The sequence below is a fragment of the Sabethes cyaneus genome, chromosome 3 (assembly GCF_943734655.1).
Source record: "Sabethes cyaneus chromosome 3, idSabCyanKW18_F2, whole genome shotgun sequence".
NCBI lineage: Eukaryota > Metazoa > Arthropoda > Insecta > Diptera > Culicidae > Sabethes > Sabethes cyaneus.
The window spans coordinates 91,035,197-91,053,833 of NC_071355.1; the positions used below are offsets into that span (position 1 = coordinate 91,035,197).

The 18,637-nt window shown below is 41.2% G+C and overlaps 1 protein-coding gene across 1 annotated transcript; it reads right to left on the reverse strand.

Moving 5' to 3' along the window:
- Positions 1-291: 291 nt before the first annotated feature.
- LOC128742981 (acetylcholine receptor subunit beta-like 2) lies at positions 292-17,728 on the reverse strand. Its single transcript, XM_053839482.1, has 9 exons — positions 17,656-17,728; positions 17,089-17,600; positions 16,899-17,031; positions 16,713-16,840; positions 16,477-16,652; positions 9,742-9,894; positions 8,965-9,044; positions 7,946-8,055; positions 292-507 (listed from the first exon to the last, which is right to left on the reverse strand). Exons 1-9 carry the CDS (start codon positions 17,726-17,728, stop codon positions 292-294), a joined length of 1,581 nt encoding a protein of 526 aa, XP_053695457.1.
- Between the last annotated feature and the right edge of the window lie 909 nt (positions 17,729-18,637).

Below are 18,637 nucleotides of genomic sequence, written 5' to 3' on the forward strand. Positions count from 1 at the left end.
AAGTTATACATGATTTCGATGTTTATCATTTTCTAAAAGAAAAGGTGTGACGCAAATAAAACGAAAGCATTATTTTAGATAAAAATGAGCATAAACAGTTTTATTAACGATACGTGCTGTAACACTGGTCGTATTATTTGCTACAATATCTTTTAATTTATTACTTGCAATATCATATAGTTTGACATTTTATTTAAAAAACACTGTGAAACTGCTTGTAATTAGAATGCTTCGAGTGCATGGATTAATCACACATATTCGCCTAACATTACGTTACTGAAATTTAGTAAATTAGTCTAAGGTGATTCGTACGATGTCGGGAGGTAGCATAAAGTTATTCTTTCGCAACGGAATTTCACTCAACAATTGATCAACGGGGGCGCGAGTGTCATACAACGATGGACTCTGGAAGATGATGCCAAACGTTCCGAAGATGCAGGAAGTTGTAAATACCCACAGGAAAAACCTATCCAATACCATCGATACAAACTTCCAGTCTTCAACGATCTGAAACGAAGAAAGAGAAAAATAATTATTCATATCCAGTAGCGCGTGCAGACGAGGAAAAATCGAATTTACGAGAAATCCTAAAGAAAGCTATATAGAAAAGAAATACCAGGGTTGTAATAGCAGCTATATCATATGACATCGCTTCAACCATATTTTGCACAACAATTTAAAGCAAATGTATGAGAAAATTAAAATTCTTCTACTTGCCATTCATTGTCACTCCAAAATTCAATTACAATTTTTTTAAATAGTGTCTTCTGAATGATATCGTAACGAATCCACAAAGAACCATCAAAGCTGTGTAGTATACTTGCTGCTAGTGATACATGTTTCGCTTTGCTGTAATCGTCTACCAGTTTGGAAAATGAATTGATTCATTACAATTGCATAACGATTTTTGTTTCTCACTTTTATTCAACAATCGATATCTGCGGAAATGATGCAAAAAATGGTGCAGCGCAGTTTCATTAAAATTCAATTTGTCAGCCGAATAATGTACTGTCAACTGTATAAAACGAATTATATGCAAAAATCATTCCCTCGATTGTTGGGTCGCAAAAATTAACGATTTGTTTCGAAAATATAAACAAAAGCGCCGCCTACCGAAATGGTGCAATGACTTTGCAAATCGATTTCCCACTACCGTCAATGCACAGTGGTTTAGATACGAAAGTTAAGTGGAAAGTTACTTTTGCGGTTAAGCGATTCATAATAACTTCCTACAATGTTCAGCAAAGTTATTAAGGCAATTAATGTGAAATTACCGACCAAGTTCCAGTTTGGCTTGTAAACACATAACACATAATAACTTTTTATAGAAAAAAGATAGAAGAATAATTGCTTCGACAAAGTTCTAGCTAAAGAATATATAAGTATCTTTGCCGAACACAAAATAGGCGTATTTTTTATAGTTTTTGACTCACAGGGTGTTTTATATAAAGACCTACCCAAAATCACTTTTTCGCTAATTACTTCAAATTTATTGGTTTTATTGCATCATAATGTTTTACAACGTTGTTTCTCTTATCAAAAGACATATTTTTATAGAACATTGTATGTTAAAAACTCATACGTGAAACGAGTTCTAACGTCTTTCCAGTGCTTTTTAGTCTTTTTCAGAACAGAATATCTCAAAAAGGGGCAAAACTTGGCCGTTTATGAAAGCTTGAAGTCTTATCTCAAACATATGTGAAAATAAAAAAATAGGTTTTTCTCTATCTCGAGTAATTTCAGTTTAATTATTCCATGTTTGACTACTTTACACCTATTATTTCTTTGGCAAAGTTACTTATATATTCTTTAGCTACAACTTTGTCGAAGAAATTATTCTTCTATCTCTTTTCTATAAAAAGTTATTATGTGTTATGTATTTACAAGCCATACTGGAACTTGGCCGTTAATTTCACATGAATTGTCTTTTAGAGTTGAACAACTTTGCTGACCATTGTGGGAAGCTATTTTGAACCACAAAAACTTTCCATTTAATTTTCGGCTCTGGACAACTGTGCGATGCAGGTATTGTCTATCACTCCATCAAAGTGGTCGATTTTTAGATAATTAAGAACATACACAAAGAGCATGCTTCGATTATGGGAATTCTCATTGATCATCATGTTGCTATATGTAATGTCCGAAAAACTAAATCCTGGCGGCGCGGCGCAGCGACTTATAGTCGGTTGTAAGAGATCACAGCAAAAGACTTCCTAAGTTGTGGCCCAGGAGATTTTACAGAAGTTTACAAATAACAGAAGCAAAACATAGAAAAAATTTTATGGGTCAACCAAATCATTTTTCAAATTTTACAATTTTCATTCTTTGTGAAAAACTCACTAACACGTATTTTATAATGAATTAATACTACGGTGTCATATTATCTAATATGAATCTTGCAGGGGGGTCTGTCCCGGTGTAGTGGTTAGCATTAACGCCTCTCCCGTCTCCCGGATTTTTAAGCTCTTATTCTGTTCATATGCAATTACTTTCTACATGTTGGAAAAAATTCCTATAATTCAAATACATACTTTTAAACGATGATAAAAAATCTAAAAGCATGTTTATTTTTCTAAATCATCGTAGCTTCAATCATGCGAAACGACACAATCAAAATACAATGTCTCAATTGACAAACGACTGCCGTTTAATGAGAAAAGAACTAAATTATGTTGCTGTTAAAACAATGGCAGCATGTTTTCGTGCTGAATTTTTCCTTTAAAGAAGCCAACGTGGAATACGTGCTTGACGAGATATTTTACTATTTTGCTTGTCTCCAACTTCAAACGAATTTTGAATGTATGTTCTTCCTCTGAATAAGCTGACATGTAAAACAAACAAGGCACGACACATAGGATGTCATAAGCAAATTTTCCCGCTGGCAAAGTCATGGACAGAGAATGAACCTTTCACTTTCTTTTTCCACCTTAGGCGAAGTCAAGTTTGTCTCGTTTTCTCTTCAACGACAACTCAGCTGTTTGTTGGCTGGTATTACATCATTTTCCCATTCAGTGTTCTTTCCCTTCCTACGTTAGACTTTCAGGTCTTGTACAGGCCAAGTCATAGCTATAAAGTTAAGTTTTCATCAAGATGTGCAACTATTTTCTTTGATCTGTCGTTACTGCCTTACCACAGCCGTGCTAGTAAATGATTCTTTTTCTACAACATTTACGACAGCCCCAGTTGTGATGCAAGCTGAATGATGGGGAAAAATTAGAACTATAATGGATTTGTTTGCAGTTGAACTACAAACGTTTAACAGGAATTGTTTAAGTATGATAGTAGAAAAGGACATTTGACATGAAACTTATACCCATTGTTTGTAATTTTGATTAATAGAGTAGTGTACGTCGGGGCAGTGCGGAACTTCTAAAATGGAATATAGGGAGGCAACAGATGTAAGTAAGTAAGTCTGTGCACTAACATCTATCCCTACCTCCACGTGATGCCGGTTGTGGTTCCCAGACAAGGAAGAGATAACAATGACTCCCACTCATATCTAAGATGGCAGCCCGTTCAACTGGATAGGGACCATAGGCTAACAACCTACTGTACCCGAAAACCAAAAAAAGTTATTGAAAATAGAAGATGATATCGAGCTGGATTATTGACAAAGACTCTTAGCATGAAAACATTGGGACGAATTGGAATATGGAATATAGTGACCCTTGGCCAGCAGGCTCAACTTATAAAGGAAGTTAGCCACCCGAAGATTGTAAACCTGAAACTGAGCGAGGACCACCGACCAGGCACTGGCGATCTCAAAACATCATCCGGGACAGTCTTGCTCTACTCTGGCATACAAGATAAAAATGCTAGTCGAGAAAGAGAAATCGGATTCCTACTGACCCTAGGCGCACATGCGGCTGTGTTGAAGTGGAAACCTATAAACGAAAGAACAATCGTGACCAGATTTAGAACACGGATTAGAAACCTTTCTGCAATCCAGCGCTATGCGCCAACAACGAAAGAGAGTTTCTACAGCCGGCTGAACAACGTGATTGAGAAATTTCCGATCAAATCCGCTTGGGCGACTTCAACGAGAAAGTCGGCTCAAACAACGCGAACCTTGAATGTAAAACGGGACGTCATAGCCAAGGGAAGATGAGCGAAAACGAGGAGCTATTTACAGAGTTTTGTGGTAATAACAACATGGTCAATAGTAGATTCAGAGAAACTATAGACATCAGCCGCAAACAGAGAAAAAGCCTTCTTAATGTACGCAACAAGCGCAGCACCGATATTGCATACGACCATCACCTTGTTATCACTAAGATACGCTTGCGCGTCGCTCGCTGTTGGGTGTACTTACGATACCCGCCGATTGGAAAGCCCCAAGGTGAAAAGGGCCTGTGTCGAACAACTTGAAGCCAGAGCTTGGGAGTTGCCGCCTGGTGAAATTATCGAAGAGCAATGGATCGGCATCAAGAACTACTTCATCACAACCAGTGACGAATCTCTCGGCAAAGCGCGCAGCAGGCGGCAGGAGAGGATTCCTGATAAAACTTGGATCGATCTGATCGATAAATGGAGAAAGGCGAAAACGGCCATTGAGTGAGCGCGAGCCGGAGCGGCGAGGACAGCTACCCGTCAACGATACGCCGAACTGCGAGGGCCGTTAAACGATCTTGCAGGCGGGACAAAATATACTCTGCACTAACTCCCTAATTGAAGAAGGAGAAACCGCCACAGCTATTGGTGATATTCATTTGTTGTACGACATTTCTCGCCGCCTTAGTGGTCCCAAGATGAATACGACGATGCCGCTAAAGGACAGAACTGGTCAGCTACTGACTGACCCTACAAAACAGCTTAAGGGAGGGACCGAACATTTCAACAACTCTTCCGAGTTTCAGATGTCAGAGACAAACAAAACCAGAGCAGCGTATGACGGCAACAAATCGTCGAATAAATCACGTAAACTTAGAGGTGCCATCGCTAGATGAAATTGAAGCTGCCATTAAGAGTATGAAATCCAATAGAGTGCCAGGGATAGACTATATTTCAGCCGGTATGCTCCTAGCTGACCCAACTTTGTCAGCCCAGATGATGCATCAGTTTTTCTGCAACACACGCAGCTAGCTGGATTCCGTGCTGACCGATCATGTGTAGACCATATCACAACGCTCTGCATTATATTGGAGCAGATCAACGCATTCCAGGACTCTCTTCTGCTGGCGTTCGTTGACTTCGAAAACGCGTTCGACCGACTCAACCACGAAAACATCCGGGGCGCACTTAGGCGTAGAAGAATTCCTGATAAGCTAGTCCATATTGTCCAGACTCAGTACGAGGCGTTCTCGTGCAAGATTTTGCACAATGGCGTATTGTTCGGCCCTATAAGGGTTACTGGTGGCGTGAGACAGGGCTGCATTTTATCACCGCTTCTGTTTCTCATCGCTATGGATGAGATATTAGCTGAAGCAATTAACAGTAGACCAAATTGAAGATTGCCTTGGAATCCTCTAACGATGAAGTAGCTAAATAACCTCGACCTAACCGACGACATTATCTTGCTCGCACAACGCCGAAACGATATGCCGAGTAAGTTAAATTACCTCTCCGAGAGCTCCCAGGCAGCAGGTCTTACAGTCAATATAGAAAAAAAATAAATCTATGGTAGTGAACACTGACAATCCCATATATCGTTCTGGCCTAGTGGTCTCACAACTGGATATCCAATGAGGAATTCCATCGTCGATGTCATCAATGACCGATAGTAACAGAAATTCGTGAATGTAGGTGGAAGTGGATCGGACACCTTGAGAAAATGAGCGAACGAGATCTGCAGAGAAGCACTCGAGCTTACTTGCAAAAAAATTCTACAGCTCTATCAGTCGAACTCTATGGCAAAAACAATGAAGCCACTCCGTTCAGAAGTGTGCGCGTTCAAAGAAAGGTACCCCACCGCGTCGACAACGGACATCGTGCGGCACTTTGTGGACGCAGGATACGTCCATTCCGGCACCTACAATATCTTGACACTATTGGACAACAATCAGATCATCGAAAGAAAGCCCGGTTCCGGACGACCAACGCGACCCTGAGCGACAAGAAGCTCCAAAGGACGCTGAAGAGGAAGACCGAGGAAAAAGTGGCTACATCACTGCGTGCGTTTGGCCGGGTGGTTGGTGCAACCGGCCAAACAGTGAAAAAGTATCTGGTATACATAGACATACATGTCAGAGAGCGGCAGTACCGTTCACTGGTCTCGGAGCTGCAGGCAATAACGCAGCGGCAGCGGCTGAATAAGATAGTCAAGACGATTTTTCCGGCGAATCGCGACATGGCGGTGGTAATGGACGACGAGACCTATCTCACCATGGATGGCAACGACTGGCAGGGCGCTTCGTATTTTACTTCCCCCACGAAGTAAGTGAACTCTCAGGTGGCTGTGGCTGACAATCAACGAGAAGGGGATGCCAAAGCCGCTCTTCTTTCGCTCCGGACTGGCCGTGATCGGGGAAATTTATAGTACGAAGTACCTGCCGGAAGTTGCGTCGTTCATCAAAAAATATTATAAAGGCGAAGACGTGTTCTAGTCGGATCTGGCGTCGGCCCACTTCTCGAAGCGATCGTTGGAGGAGATGCAGCGTCTGAATATCGAAGTTGGCGAACCCGCCCAGCGTCCCCCAGCTGCGCCCATCGAGAATTTCTGGGTAAACCTGAAGCGTAAGATCTACTCCAACAATTTTGTCGCTAAAACTGAGGAGAAATTTTTAAATAAAACAAAACCTACAAGCATGTTTTCATCCGCCATGGCGAATGTTCCGGTTAACTGCCGGAAGGCCGCTCGCAAGGGTGTAGAATTTTTTTGCAAGTAAGCTAATAAATTACCTTCCATGGGAAATTTATCAAACTCAATAAGCTGTCTTAGTTTTTTTATCACCATCCGCAAAAGTCCATTTTTTTTAATGCATACGCTAGACAAGAACCTGTCCTGGCGACAGGTAAAAGCCATGGCGGGTAACCGTCGGCAGTGGAGATCTCTGATTTCATCCCCTTGTAAGTAAGTAAATTCCCCTTGTAAAAGTAAGCAAGTAAGTGCTGGTTGGCTCCTCACAGAGCATGAAAACAATGCTAACCTCTTCGGAGATTAATTCTGCGGACGGCATTACAGCCTGCACCGTATTTACTCACAAAACTTCACCAAGCCGAAAGTCCTGGGGTTGTCCTCACTGTTTTTATTACTTTCCAGTTAACCTATAAGGCTACCATTTTCCGTTCACGGAGAAGTTTCAGCTCATATCATACAGAATAAACTCTTGGGTATTTAAGACCTAACCCTACTTTATCGACAAATTTCACAGCCGGTTATTAGAGTATAAGGCAAATGCGAGGCCAACTGACTCTCGCAGCATCGCCCAACCGAGATTCGAACATAGGACGACTGACATTGTTTGACCAGCATCGTTCCTCGAAGCTAAGTTGGCGGCCACATTGAGCAAATTCTAACGTTTTCGTGATTTTTTCGACAAAAGCACGCCAAATTTGCGTTCCGTTAATTATCTCCTTTCATCTTTCATCTAGCACTACTTTTTTTAAATCGCACGTATCGAGAAAAAGGTTTTAGTACTCAAGACAAACTGCCATCAAAACATTCTATTAGAAGCATTGCGACAAAATAAACTATGTTTCCGCATTCCTAGTCGATCAAACTTTAATTGATTAAAAGTTTACTTATTTTTATTATATTTTACTTTTTTCAAATAAAAGTTGTAAGAGTCAAAACAGAGCAGTTGTTGCATTTTAAAGTAAATGTCATATGATTCAATAAAAAATATTTTAATCTGTTCTACGTAGAACAGCACATATTTTTGTCGTGTCATGTCGATATATATTGCACTTTGGCACGGCAAAAAATGAATATCCGGATAACCTTGGCTGCCTCTATATTATGACTGAATAATAAATACAACATTCATCAGAAATATAACAAACTCACCTCGTTATCCTTATCAGCATCCTTAATATGTTGAGCAATAAATCTTACAGCCTGTATTGCAGATAACAGCTCCGGTGATAATTGCTTCGGTATAATGTTATCCTGTTCAACTGTGGCAGTCCAAACCGGTGAGATGGAGGCGTACATGGTGCGCCGAAATGAAATAAATCAAAATTTAATTATAAATTATCTCTCAGATTCAGCCCTTCATGCTGTTAAACGAAGCGCGATGAGTTAGTTTTGTTTGTTAGGCCTTCCCCCAACACCAAACGCCCTATTCATAAGTGTAGCGACAGGGAATGACAAAGCACTCCGCTGAGGTTATGTATTTATTTAGTGCTTCCGTATTCATTCCTGCACTGCGCATATAAAGCAAAAAAAAGTGACAATGATTTGAAACAGGATATGTGGCACGGTCAAGTTTCGCCCCCAGTTGTGAAGAAATGAGACATACATAATTGGAACGGTTGACCTGAAGCACGCTACGCTTTGCGACTATTCGTACATTCGGGAATGAAAGCAAAGTTCTAGAGGAGAGTTGGAAAAACCTTTAGTACTTAAGCATTAATTTTCAGCAAACTTAGCGATTTTGTATAGGTTTAAATATATACAGGATCGCTAAGCAAATTTATACATTATCTGTGAAATAAACCATTTTACGAAATTACAGTTTCCTGATTTTGCTATATTGATTTTGCTTCTCACTTGTCAGTAGCATTCGTCCTGATAAAATTTCATTCACTAAATTAGCAAGCAGCTGCAGCGATAACTATACCTACGCGAAAATTGACATATAGCAGATATTGTCACAAAGAGGGCATTTTAAATTGAACGTCTATTCTCTGTGATATTCGAACTTGACTTGTTAGCATCGCACCTCGAAGCTAACTGGGAGGTAAAGATCTAAATCAATTTTAAGACAGTTTTTTATAAACTAACAAAAGTAATTTACTAAATAGCGTGAACCTGATATATCAAAAATTAATAAATATTAACGTAAAGAATAATTATTTTCTTACCTGAACCATGTGGAAGATTTATACCGATATTATCAAAGCTGTCGCCGCCTTCTTTAAATTCACCAGGGAATTCACTAAGGCTGTAAATAGTTACAAAATGAGTGACAAAAATTAAATCAAAATTTATTCATTTTCATAGAGCTCTTCTGTCTTACGATAACCTTCTACAGATTCGGCAAGGAATTCAGAGTTCCATCGTTTACGGACTTAATTCCAATGTATTCGGACGAAACATATTTAGAAAATTTTCCTAAAAAATCTCTCTGTCAAAAAGTTTTACACAAAATTTTTCACAATGGTAAAATAGTTCGGTAATTCGTCGCGTGTCCTTAATTTTTCATTTATAATTCAGAGATGAAAAAAGGACCCTGTCTTGAAATTTTTATTACTAAAAAGTTAATATATTTAGAATATATTGCCCCTAGCAGCAATTTAACGAGTCCTACGCAAATTCTTTTTTTAATAATAATTATCTTGTACTTACTAAATACATTAAAAATATGCTTGTCAAGCAAGGAGGCAATAACGAAAAACTGATAGTTCAAATTGCTAAATTGCAAACGTGCGTGGTAAACGCAGAAAATAACCATGCTAATAATTTTCGCGTGGAACTCTAAATAGGTGGAAACTCCGCAATATTTGCATTCAAAATGCTTGATGCTGGGTTCAAATATAATGAACTTTTGAAATAAGCGAGAGTCAGAGAAGATCAATTCTATAGTGAACAACTTTACTGAATTGTTGCAATTTTAATTGAATTGTTTAATCAATAATTACCTCATGTCAATTTCGTTTGTGTAGCCATTGCTGGGAGTGGAATCATCGTAATCCGGAAGCGTATATTTGGCTCGTCGCATCATTAGGATTTTGGGCATAAACTGCAGAAACAATCGCTTAACAATTGGGGACATTTTATGCGTAGACGTACTCCTGAGAAAATACACAGAAATGTTATCGATTAAACCTTCGGAAAATATAAATATAATGAAATTGCTTTAGTTTGGTCTAACCAAGTAAATCGCCTGAGACTAATCTATACTCTATACTGGTACTGTCCTCTTTAGTACGTATAACTGTATTCAGTTTCACAATAGTCTTAAACTCTTTCAAAAAACATTCTGCGTTAATTACCTTTGCCAAATAAATGTATTTGAAGACTAGTTCAACGTATGAGTAGTCATCAAATTTGATTACAACTTGAAAATGAATTGAACGTTACCGAACATACATCACAAATACAATCATACTTATACAAACATTTGTTGAAATACAATTCGTATTAAATTGAAACTTAAATACAATATATCACTCATAGTACTCATACTCATCATGATATATATCACTCGATTCAATGTAACTCTGATGAGTCGCGTCGCTTTATCCAAAAAACCGTTTTCGTCCATTATCTACCATAGCTGGTCTCGATCGACTGTATCGAATGCTGCTTTAAAACCAATAAATATGTAATAGGTGGGCACGTTGTACTGCCGACATTGCTGCAAGACCTGTTTTGGGCCGTGGATCCAAGGCTTGGTCCAAGGTTTTCCACGAAACTAACGGTGCTAACGGTGACAGCCGGCGTAACAGTATCTACGAGAGTACCTTGTACGCAGCGTTTACCAGCGTTATGCCACGATAGCTGCAGCAGTCCAGCCGGTCACCCTTTTTGTACATGGGAGAAACCACTCCTTCCATCTATTCTTCCGGTAGCTTCTCCTCCACACAAATCTTGAAAATAACCCAGTGTAAAGTCATGTTTCTCGGTCATGTTTATAAAGCTTTGCTGGTAAGCAGTCCTTAACGGCGGCTTTGTTGTTCTTTGGCAACCCGATTTCTAGATTACCATGGGCATTTCTAGACTAACTTCGGTTTCGCCTCCCTCATCAACTTCGCTATTGAGGTGTTCATCAAAGAACTGCTTTCACTTGTCGACCACCTCACGCTCATTTGTGATCCGTTTCTCTCCCTCGTCTCTATCACACGTCAGTCTTCGGTTTGTACCTCTGAGGTTGGTTCACGTTTTCTACCATCGCCGTCTTTGAGGTTTGAAACACCTAACTACTTTGAAGAAAATAGTGCTTCCTCCAGTATTCGCGCGTAGTTCTCGGCTGGAATAGGAATAGCTGCCTAATGTTCAGCAATCCACCTCGGCTTTAACATAACTGAGATACGGTTGACAATTTCGAGCGCAGATATAGGTACAGCTACTAGATGACGGTCAGCTTTAATACCCACACCCCGTAGGGAACGTATGTTCGTGATGTTAGAGAAGAGCCGGTCATCTATGAAAACGTGGTCAATGAGGTTGAACTCTAGGTAGCTTTGTGGATATCTTAGAGTGGAAAAAGGTGCTTCGGATCGTCAGGTTTCGGGAAGCTGAGGACTTTTATACATCGCTGGCCGTTATCGTTTGTTTGTATGTGCAGGCTTTGGGATCCTTTCACCGGTCTACACAATTCTACCCTACTGACTTGAATGTTCATATCCCCGAAGATGATCTTGATGTCCCGTGGCGACCAACTGCCGTACGTTGCTTCCAGCCGACTCTTGGAACGATTGCTTCTCATCGTCGGGCCTACCTTCGTGCGGCAAGTGTACTATGATAATGCTGTAGTTGAAGAAACGGCCTTTTATCCACAAAGGACACATCTTCGCGTTGATCACTTTCCAGTCCTTCATATAATCCTGCATTTTGCCCAAAACTGCAAAGCCGGTACTAAGTTCGTAGGTAGCGCCACCGCTCTATTAAAGCTGGGTCTTTCCGCCGCGCATCTGCCAAACTGTGACAGAATTTCCTGCAGAGCTAATATGCCAAGCTTACGGAGTTCAAGCTGCTCGAGCAGCATCCGGAATCCAGCTACCACCTGCGAAATTCAGCAATGTGCACTTCCAAGCACCCAGTGTCCATTTGTCGTCCTTGTTTTGTCGCTTAGGTCGATGCCGAAAATTCCGCTCTAAATACAGAGCGAATGATCGTAGTAAGCTGGGTTTAGGTAAGTTGTCTTACTAGGGCCACGCTACCGAGTCTCACATGGCATGGGAACAAATGCTCAAGTCTCGTTTAACAGCCAACTCCAGTTCGGCGTATGAAAAACGGACAGCTGTCTTGGCCGCTCTGGTTCGCGCTCGCTCAATGCCGACTTTCGCCTCTCTCCGCTTGTTAATCATCCTCCAAGTTTCATCCAAATCTATTTCTTCCACCCGCTGCACACTTTGCCGAGTGCGACGAAACCACTGGTCCTGATGAAGTCGTTCTTAATGTTGGTCCACTGCTCTTCGACGGTTCAAATTCTTGTCTTCATATTTTGTCACCAACCAATAGATTTTACGTGCCTGGCTGAGCCTGCTATCTTGGAGCGGGCGGGGCCGTTATTCTCCCTTCCCTGTCTGCGTACGACAACCAAGGTTGCCCCAGCCGGCACCACGTGGAGGTGATGATATTAGTTATTGAACAGAGACGGTATATTTGCACATGTTCACTCTTTGTCAACCAATAGTGCATAGTCATTTCATCAGCGTTTATTCGTGAGCAAACGTAACTGCAGAATTATCCTAACAGTACAGCGGTATGGTGAGTATAGTGAAAGCAAGTATAAGAAAACTCGCACGACTGTCCGCAAAGTGCAAACCACGCATCGGAGTGCAACTCTTGTCTGTCAACTGCGATTGATGGTCATTCGGAAAGTCAAGGCTGTCGCCAAGATTATCATCTCCGATCAACCAAAACTGAGTGCTGATTGCGGAACAACACCAAAACTGGATGTTGACCGCTGCACTTTGCAACGAATGCATCTCCGGAAGGCTGCAAGTGTCACCGAGTAAGTAAACAACACGGCCTAAGCCTCAAACAACAGTGGCCAAAATCCGAACGCGCATGCTCTACGACCGTGTTCTGACGAAACGCGACTTCAATCAAATTTCGGGCGTAAAATTCTGCAAGGCTCTTATTCGCGGCAAGGTTTCTTGGAAATGTAAGTTAGTTTACGCGAATAATTTCGATGGAGCTATTTGTAAGTTAGGAATAATAAATGAGTAGAAGTCAGTATTTCGTTAGTATTTTTGGCCGTCCGAGAATGTCGTCTAAAAAATCACATATCGTTCTCTTCCAAAAGCCTTGAGCTTAAACGTCTTTCTAAGACTTGACCCTTCTTTATCGACAGACTTCCCAGCTGGCTGGTAGAGTACAGGATAGCTACGGGGCTAATGCAACAATCCTACTGACTCTATTTAGCAGCACCACCTAAGACCTAACCGAGATTCGAGCATACGACGACTGGCTTGTTGGACCAGCATCGTACCTCGAAACTAACTGGGTGGTCATCTTCCTTAGCATTTCAAAAAATTATAATTAAGTTCTATTTGCAGGTTCATGTTAAACAAATAGAATAAACGGAAGAATCTAATAATTATAATCAGGAGACTGCACGTGCATCAATATAATTCCAGTAGTGAATCAGACATCTAATGAATCTTGATTTTCATGAAAAAGAAACTATCCACTCCTATTGCCCATAAACGGCTTTACCTCCGGCATGAATGTAAAAGAAAATAAAATAAGTCTTAGAATCTATCCGGTACACTGTGGGCAAAATCGACCGAAAAAACGGAACTTTCTATTACCCTGTTTTAAAAGGTAAATAGTGACTTTCGTTAAGTGAAAGATTACGAAAAAAATCGATTGGTGATGGTCTCAACGTGCGAAATCGACGAGAAGTAGCCCATTTTGCACCATTTACCTTTATTTCCTAATTGTTTTAAAATAATTTTGTACAATCTCTCTAATATGAAATTTTATGGTAACGAGAGTAGAAGAATGGGACATGAGTAGTGATTTTTCTTTATTTTAATACAATATCATCTAGAGGTGTGATTTGCACCACTTTGCATATAAAATTTGAATTATACTCAAAATGCCAACTCGATACACTCAAGTCTTTTTACACGGTATGTTTTTTTTTCGATTACTCAAGAAAAGTGCAACTTGGGGACCATTTACAAAATACGTGACGAATGCCGGACCTCTCCCAAATCTGTTGAGAAATCAATGAATGATCCCTAATCCCAATCGATTTCTCGCGGTTTTCACGCAAAAAAGTCACTTTTTATTACCTTCTAAAAAGTACCGTTTTGTTGATAAAAAGTTGGTGGAAAATCTGTAGCCATCATCCCGGGCTTTGAAAATGAGGATAGCTTGGTAATATGACTTTCCGTCAATTTAAACGATTTAGTAACTGCAAACGGCGGTTAACGGCAGACGGCGTAGCAGTGGAGTACGCCAGGAAGCTCGACCAGCGAATCGCAGAACAGCAGGTAGAAGAAGAAGATATAAATGGGCTGTAGAGAAACATCCATGGTGCCATCCAAACAGCAGCGAGAGAGGTGGTAGGCACGATGCGTGGAAGACAGCGTAATAGCTGATTTGATGCCGAATGCCAGATAGTGACAGATGAATAGAACCAGGCCAGGAGTCGCATGCTCACTGCGGCAACGCGTCAAAACAGAGGGAGATACAGAGAGACTAGAGCTGCGGAAAAAAGAATCCATCGTCTAAAGTAACGCGAGTACGGGGAGCACGTGCTCGCCGGCGCAGAGGAGCGATACGCCAGCAACGACACACGGAGTTTCTATAAAACGGTGAGATGCAGGAATTTTGCCATGCCTGTGATGTGCAATGATAGTGCTGGCAACCTGCTTACTGACAAAACAAAACGGCGGTAGCAGCCAGGTGGAAGGACCACTTTCAGACACTATTGAATGGAGACGTAAATGCGGAGATCAGCAGGGACAGGATAGAAATTGTAAGCGATGATCAAGCTGTGGAGCCACCAACACAGGAGGAGGTTAAGAAGGCAATCAGTGAGCTCAAAAACGGTAAGGCTGCTGGGAAGGATGGTATCCCGCTTGAAGTTCTAAAAGCGGGGAGCGAGCGTACGAAGCAATCCACCGGATCATTGTCAGGATCTGGGAGGAAGAACAAATGCCGGAGGAGTGGTTGGATGGCCTCATTTGCCCAATTTTCAAAAAGGGACATCGAATGGAGTGTAAAAACTATCGAGGAATTACATTGCTCAATTCTGCCTACAAGGTGCTTTCCCGTATGCTGTTCTGCAGACTGAGACCGTTAGCGGAGTCCTTCGTCGGCGAGTACCAAGCTGGTTTTCGTGAGGGTCGCTCCACGACGGATCAGATGCTTACCCTGCGTCAGTTGCTAGACAAGTTCCGGGAGTACAACTTGCAGACACACCATCTGTTTGTGGACTTTAAAGCGGCGTACGATTCAGTTAAACGAAATGAGCTGTGGCAGATAATGCTAGAACATGGTTTTCCGACGAAACTAGTTACGCTGATTCGTGCGACGCTGGACGGATACAAATTATGCGTTAGAATAGCGGATGAAACCTCAGCTGCTTTCATGACGTTGGATGGACTGAAGCAAGGGGATGCACTCTCTAACCTGCTATTCAACATTGCTTTGGAAGGTGCTTTACGAAGGGCAAACGGGGAAAGGAATAAAACGATCATCACGAAACCTCACATGCTTCTTGGTTTTGCGGATGACGTCGATATCATGGGAATCAACCGTAGAGCAGTGGAAGAGGCCTTCAGGGACTTTAAAAGGGAAGCTGCGAGATTGGGACTTACCATTAATACCGCCAAAACGAAGTACATGGTTGCTGGTAGGGAACGTGGGAGCCCAAGTGGTGTTGGTGCCGAGGTGGAGTTAGATGGGGCACAATATGAAGTAGTGGAGGAATTTATATATCTTGGTACACTCGTGACATGAGACAACGATATAAGCCGCGAAGTGGTTTTCTACGGATTACGTAGCCAGCTGAAGTCCCGTAGATTGCAAATTCGCACAAAACTGGCGCTCTACAGAACACTAATCCTCCCCGTGGCCCTTTACGGACACGAATCATGGACGCTAAAGGAAGCTGGTCGGCGAGTGCTTGGGGTTTTTGAGCGTAAAATTCAGCGATCTATACTTGGTGGCAAAATGGAAAATGGAGTGTGGCGCAGACGCATGAATCACTAGCTGTACCAAGTATACAAATATGCTGATATAGTGAAGGTAGTGCAATATGGCAGGCTGCGGTGGGCTGGACACATGGCCAGAATGCCCGATAAAAGAGTAGCCAAAACTATTTTCAGCAGAGAACCAGGAAGAGGCCGTAGACTCCGAGGCAGACCCCGCACCCGGTGGGTGTGTGCTGTCGAAGACGATGCATGTTCAGCTGGTGTTCGTGGGGATTGGAGAACGGCAGCCCAGGACCGACGGTACTGGAGGACCATAATTCGTTCGGCGCAGGATCGGTAACGGACCGTTGCCACTAAAGTAAAGTAAGTAAGTAACTGCAAAATAGTTTCAACCGTCAAGTTGCTGGAAAATCTTTTCTTCCCGAAAAAATCATTCATTTATCAAACCACATAGCGAATTTTTTTACTACGTCACAAATATTACTAAATTCAGCAGATTACTTTTAATATGACATTAACAATAACAAAACTCACCTGTACCAAACATTAAGAACGCAAACGGTTGTCCAAACGGACAACGATACTAGGATCATCGTGAACAGGAGATATTTTCCAAGTAGGGGCACTGCCAAAGACGTTGGAGGTATAATTTCCGCCAACAACAAGAAAAACACAGTGAGAGACACAAGTATAGATATACAAAGTGTCACCTATTTTCGAATAAAAAATAATTCACGTCGAGTTCGTTCAAAATTTAATGTAGTATTTACCTTTTCACCAGAATCACTCGGCAAATAAAAAACCAATACAGTTAGAAAAGTTATTCCAACACACGGAATTATTAAATTAACCGTATAAAATAATGTTTTTCGCCTCATGGCTAGCTTAAACGTTATGTCTGTAAAATAAAAAGCATGAACATAAACCCCTAAGCTTTGCAACAATCTACAACAAACCAGAGAAAGGTTCCACACAACACGGGTAAAATTCCTCATTACGACTAGCTGGTATTTCAAGAATATCCCATTCAACAGAAAGATAGAATTCGCTTAAATCGATTCCAATATCCACTAAATTGTCACCCGGAAGCTGAAAATTAAAATGTTTTTATTAAATATACTAAAACCACACATTCATATTCCGTACCTGATCCAAGTGCCTCAGTTCTACTTGTGCTCCGTTGTATGTCCAGGAACCGAACTTCATCAAACATGTTTGTTCATCATATGGAAAATACTCTACATTCATTTCGCAAGAGGACTTATAAATAGCGGGAGGTTCCCAGAACACTTCACCGGTATATTTCAACGTTGCTTTAGTCATCAAGGTTACCTCGTAATTACCATCCCAATTGTTGTACAGCACTATGTCCGGTAACCAAATCTGCTCGGATGGCACATATAACATTTCTACTCCACCATACTCTTCTGGGTCCCATTTTAGCTTATAATCGACCCATTTCTGTTTCACCCAAAGATTGGTGGTCATGACTTGATTGCGTAGACTAACTTCTATCAATTGCGATAATTTGAGCTCTAGCCACACGATAAGCGTTTCAGTATTATTAACAACCGGACGAATTAGTCGGTTATAGTTGCTCAGTAAATCATCGTACAATCTTTTAGCATCAGGATTTGCCTCGATGTGGACCACAGAAGCTGAAATTTTTAAATTTTGTCAACTAAACCTCAATATCGTCCGAGTGGGGCTTACCTTGGGCGTAGCTGAATGCTATCAAACTAAGAAAACACAGTTTGAAATTCACCAACTTTATAAACCCGTTCATTGCGAATAGTTTAACTTCACATATATTGCGAAAAAGTCCCGATTCGATTAATAACTATATTGAAATTTAATTCGATTTTAAGATCAAAAACTGGGATGCTGTAATGCAAAAATCTTGAGGAATGCTGTAGAATCAATTCTGTATGAAAAATCAATATTTCGAGAGAGAAAATGAACTCATGTTTCCACTGGGTTTAAATGCGCATGCGATTGTTTACAAAACAGAGAGCCAAACTGCACGTGGTGTTGTTTATACACGTGCCACCTGTTGATGTTCGGCACGTGCGTTTCGACGACGCCAATCGATAACTACGTCGTGTAACCTATAATGAGCATCAATTTAAGCGATGCTTTGGAACTCGTAATTCCAACGCCTCGCCACTCTCCGCTTTTATTTTCAACTCCGCCAAATATTTCCCGCAGGTCTCAGATCAAACTGCGGTCTTCCACTCGAAAACCACAACGGCGAGCATATCCCCCGTGACCACGTCGCAGCTTCCGAACTACCGAACCAATGAAGGTTTTGTTTATTGTTAGTTTCGTACGGCAACTTACACCTCTTGATGTTAGCGTTTTGCAAAGGGCAAAAAAGTATTTCCGATTTCCTGGCTGAACAGGTAGTCGCTATTAGCGTTCCCAAATACATGAACTCAGCTACCGCAGTCAACTGTTAATTTCCGTTCCGTGACAGGCGCGCATTCGTGTACTTTAAGGTTCAAGGTTTAAGGTTGGGATTTGAACGCGGATCCTCGGCGTGAGAGGCGTGAAAGCTGACCACTACGCTATGAATGACCCCTAAATATCTTTGATCTTTAATGCATTTTTAGCTAAATCCTCCTAGCTGCCGCTTTGAGTCTAGCATAGAGTGCCTCCGTCGTCGCAAATCTGGTTTATAACCAGATGTCAGTGT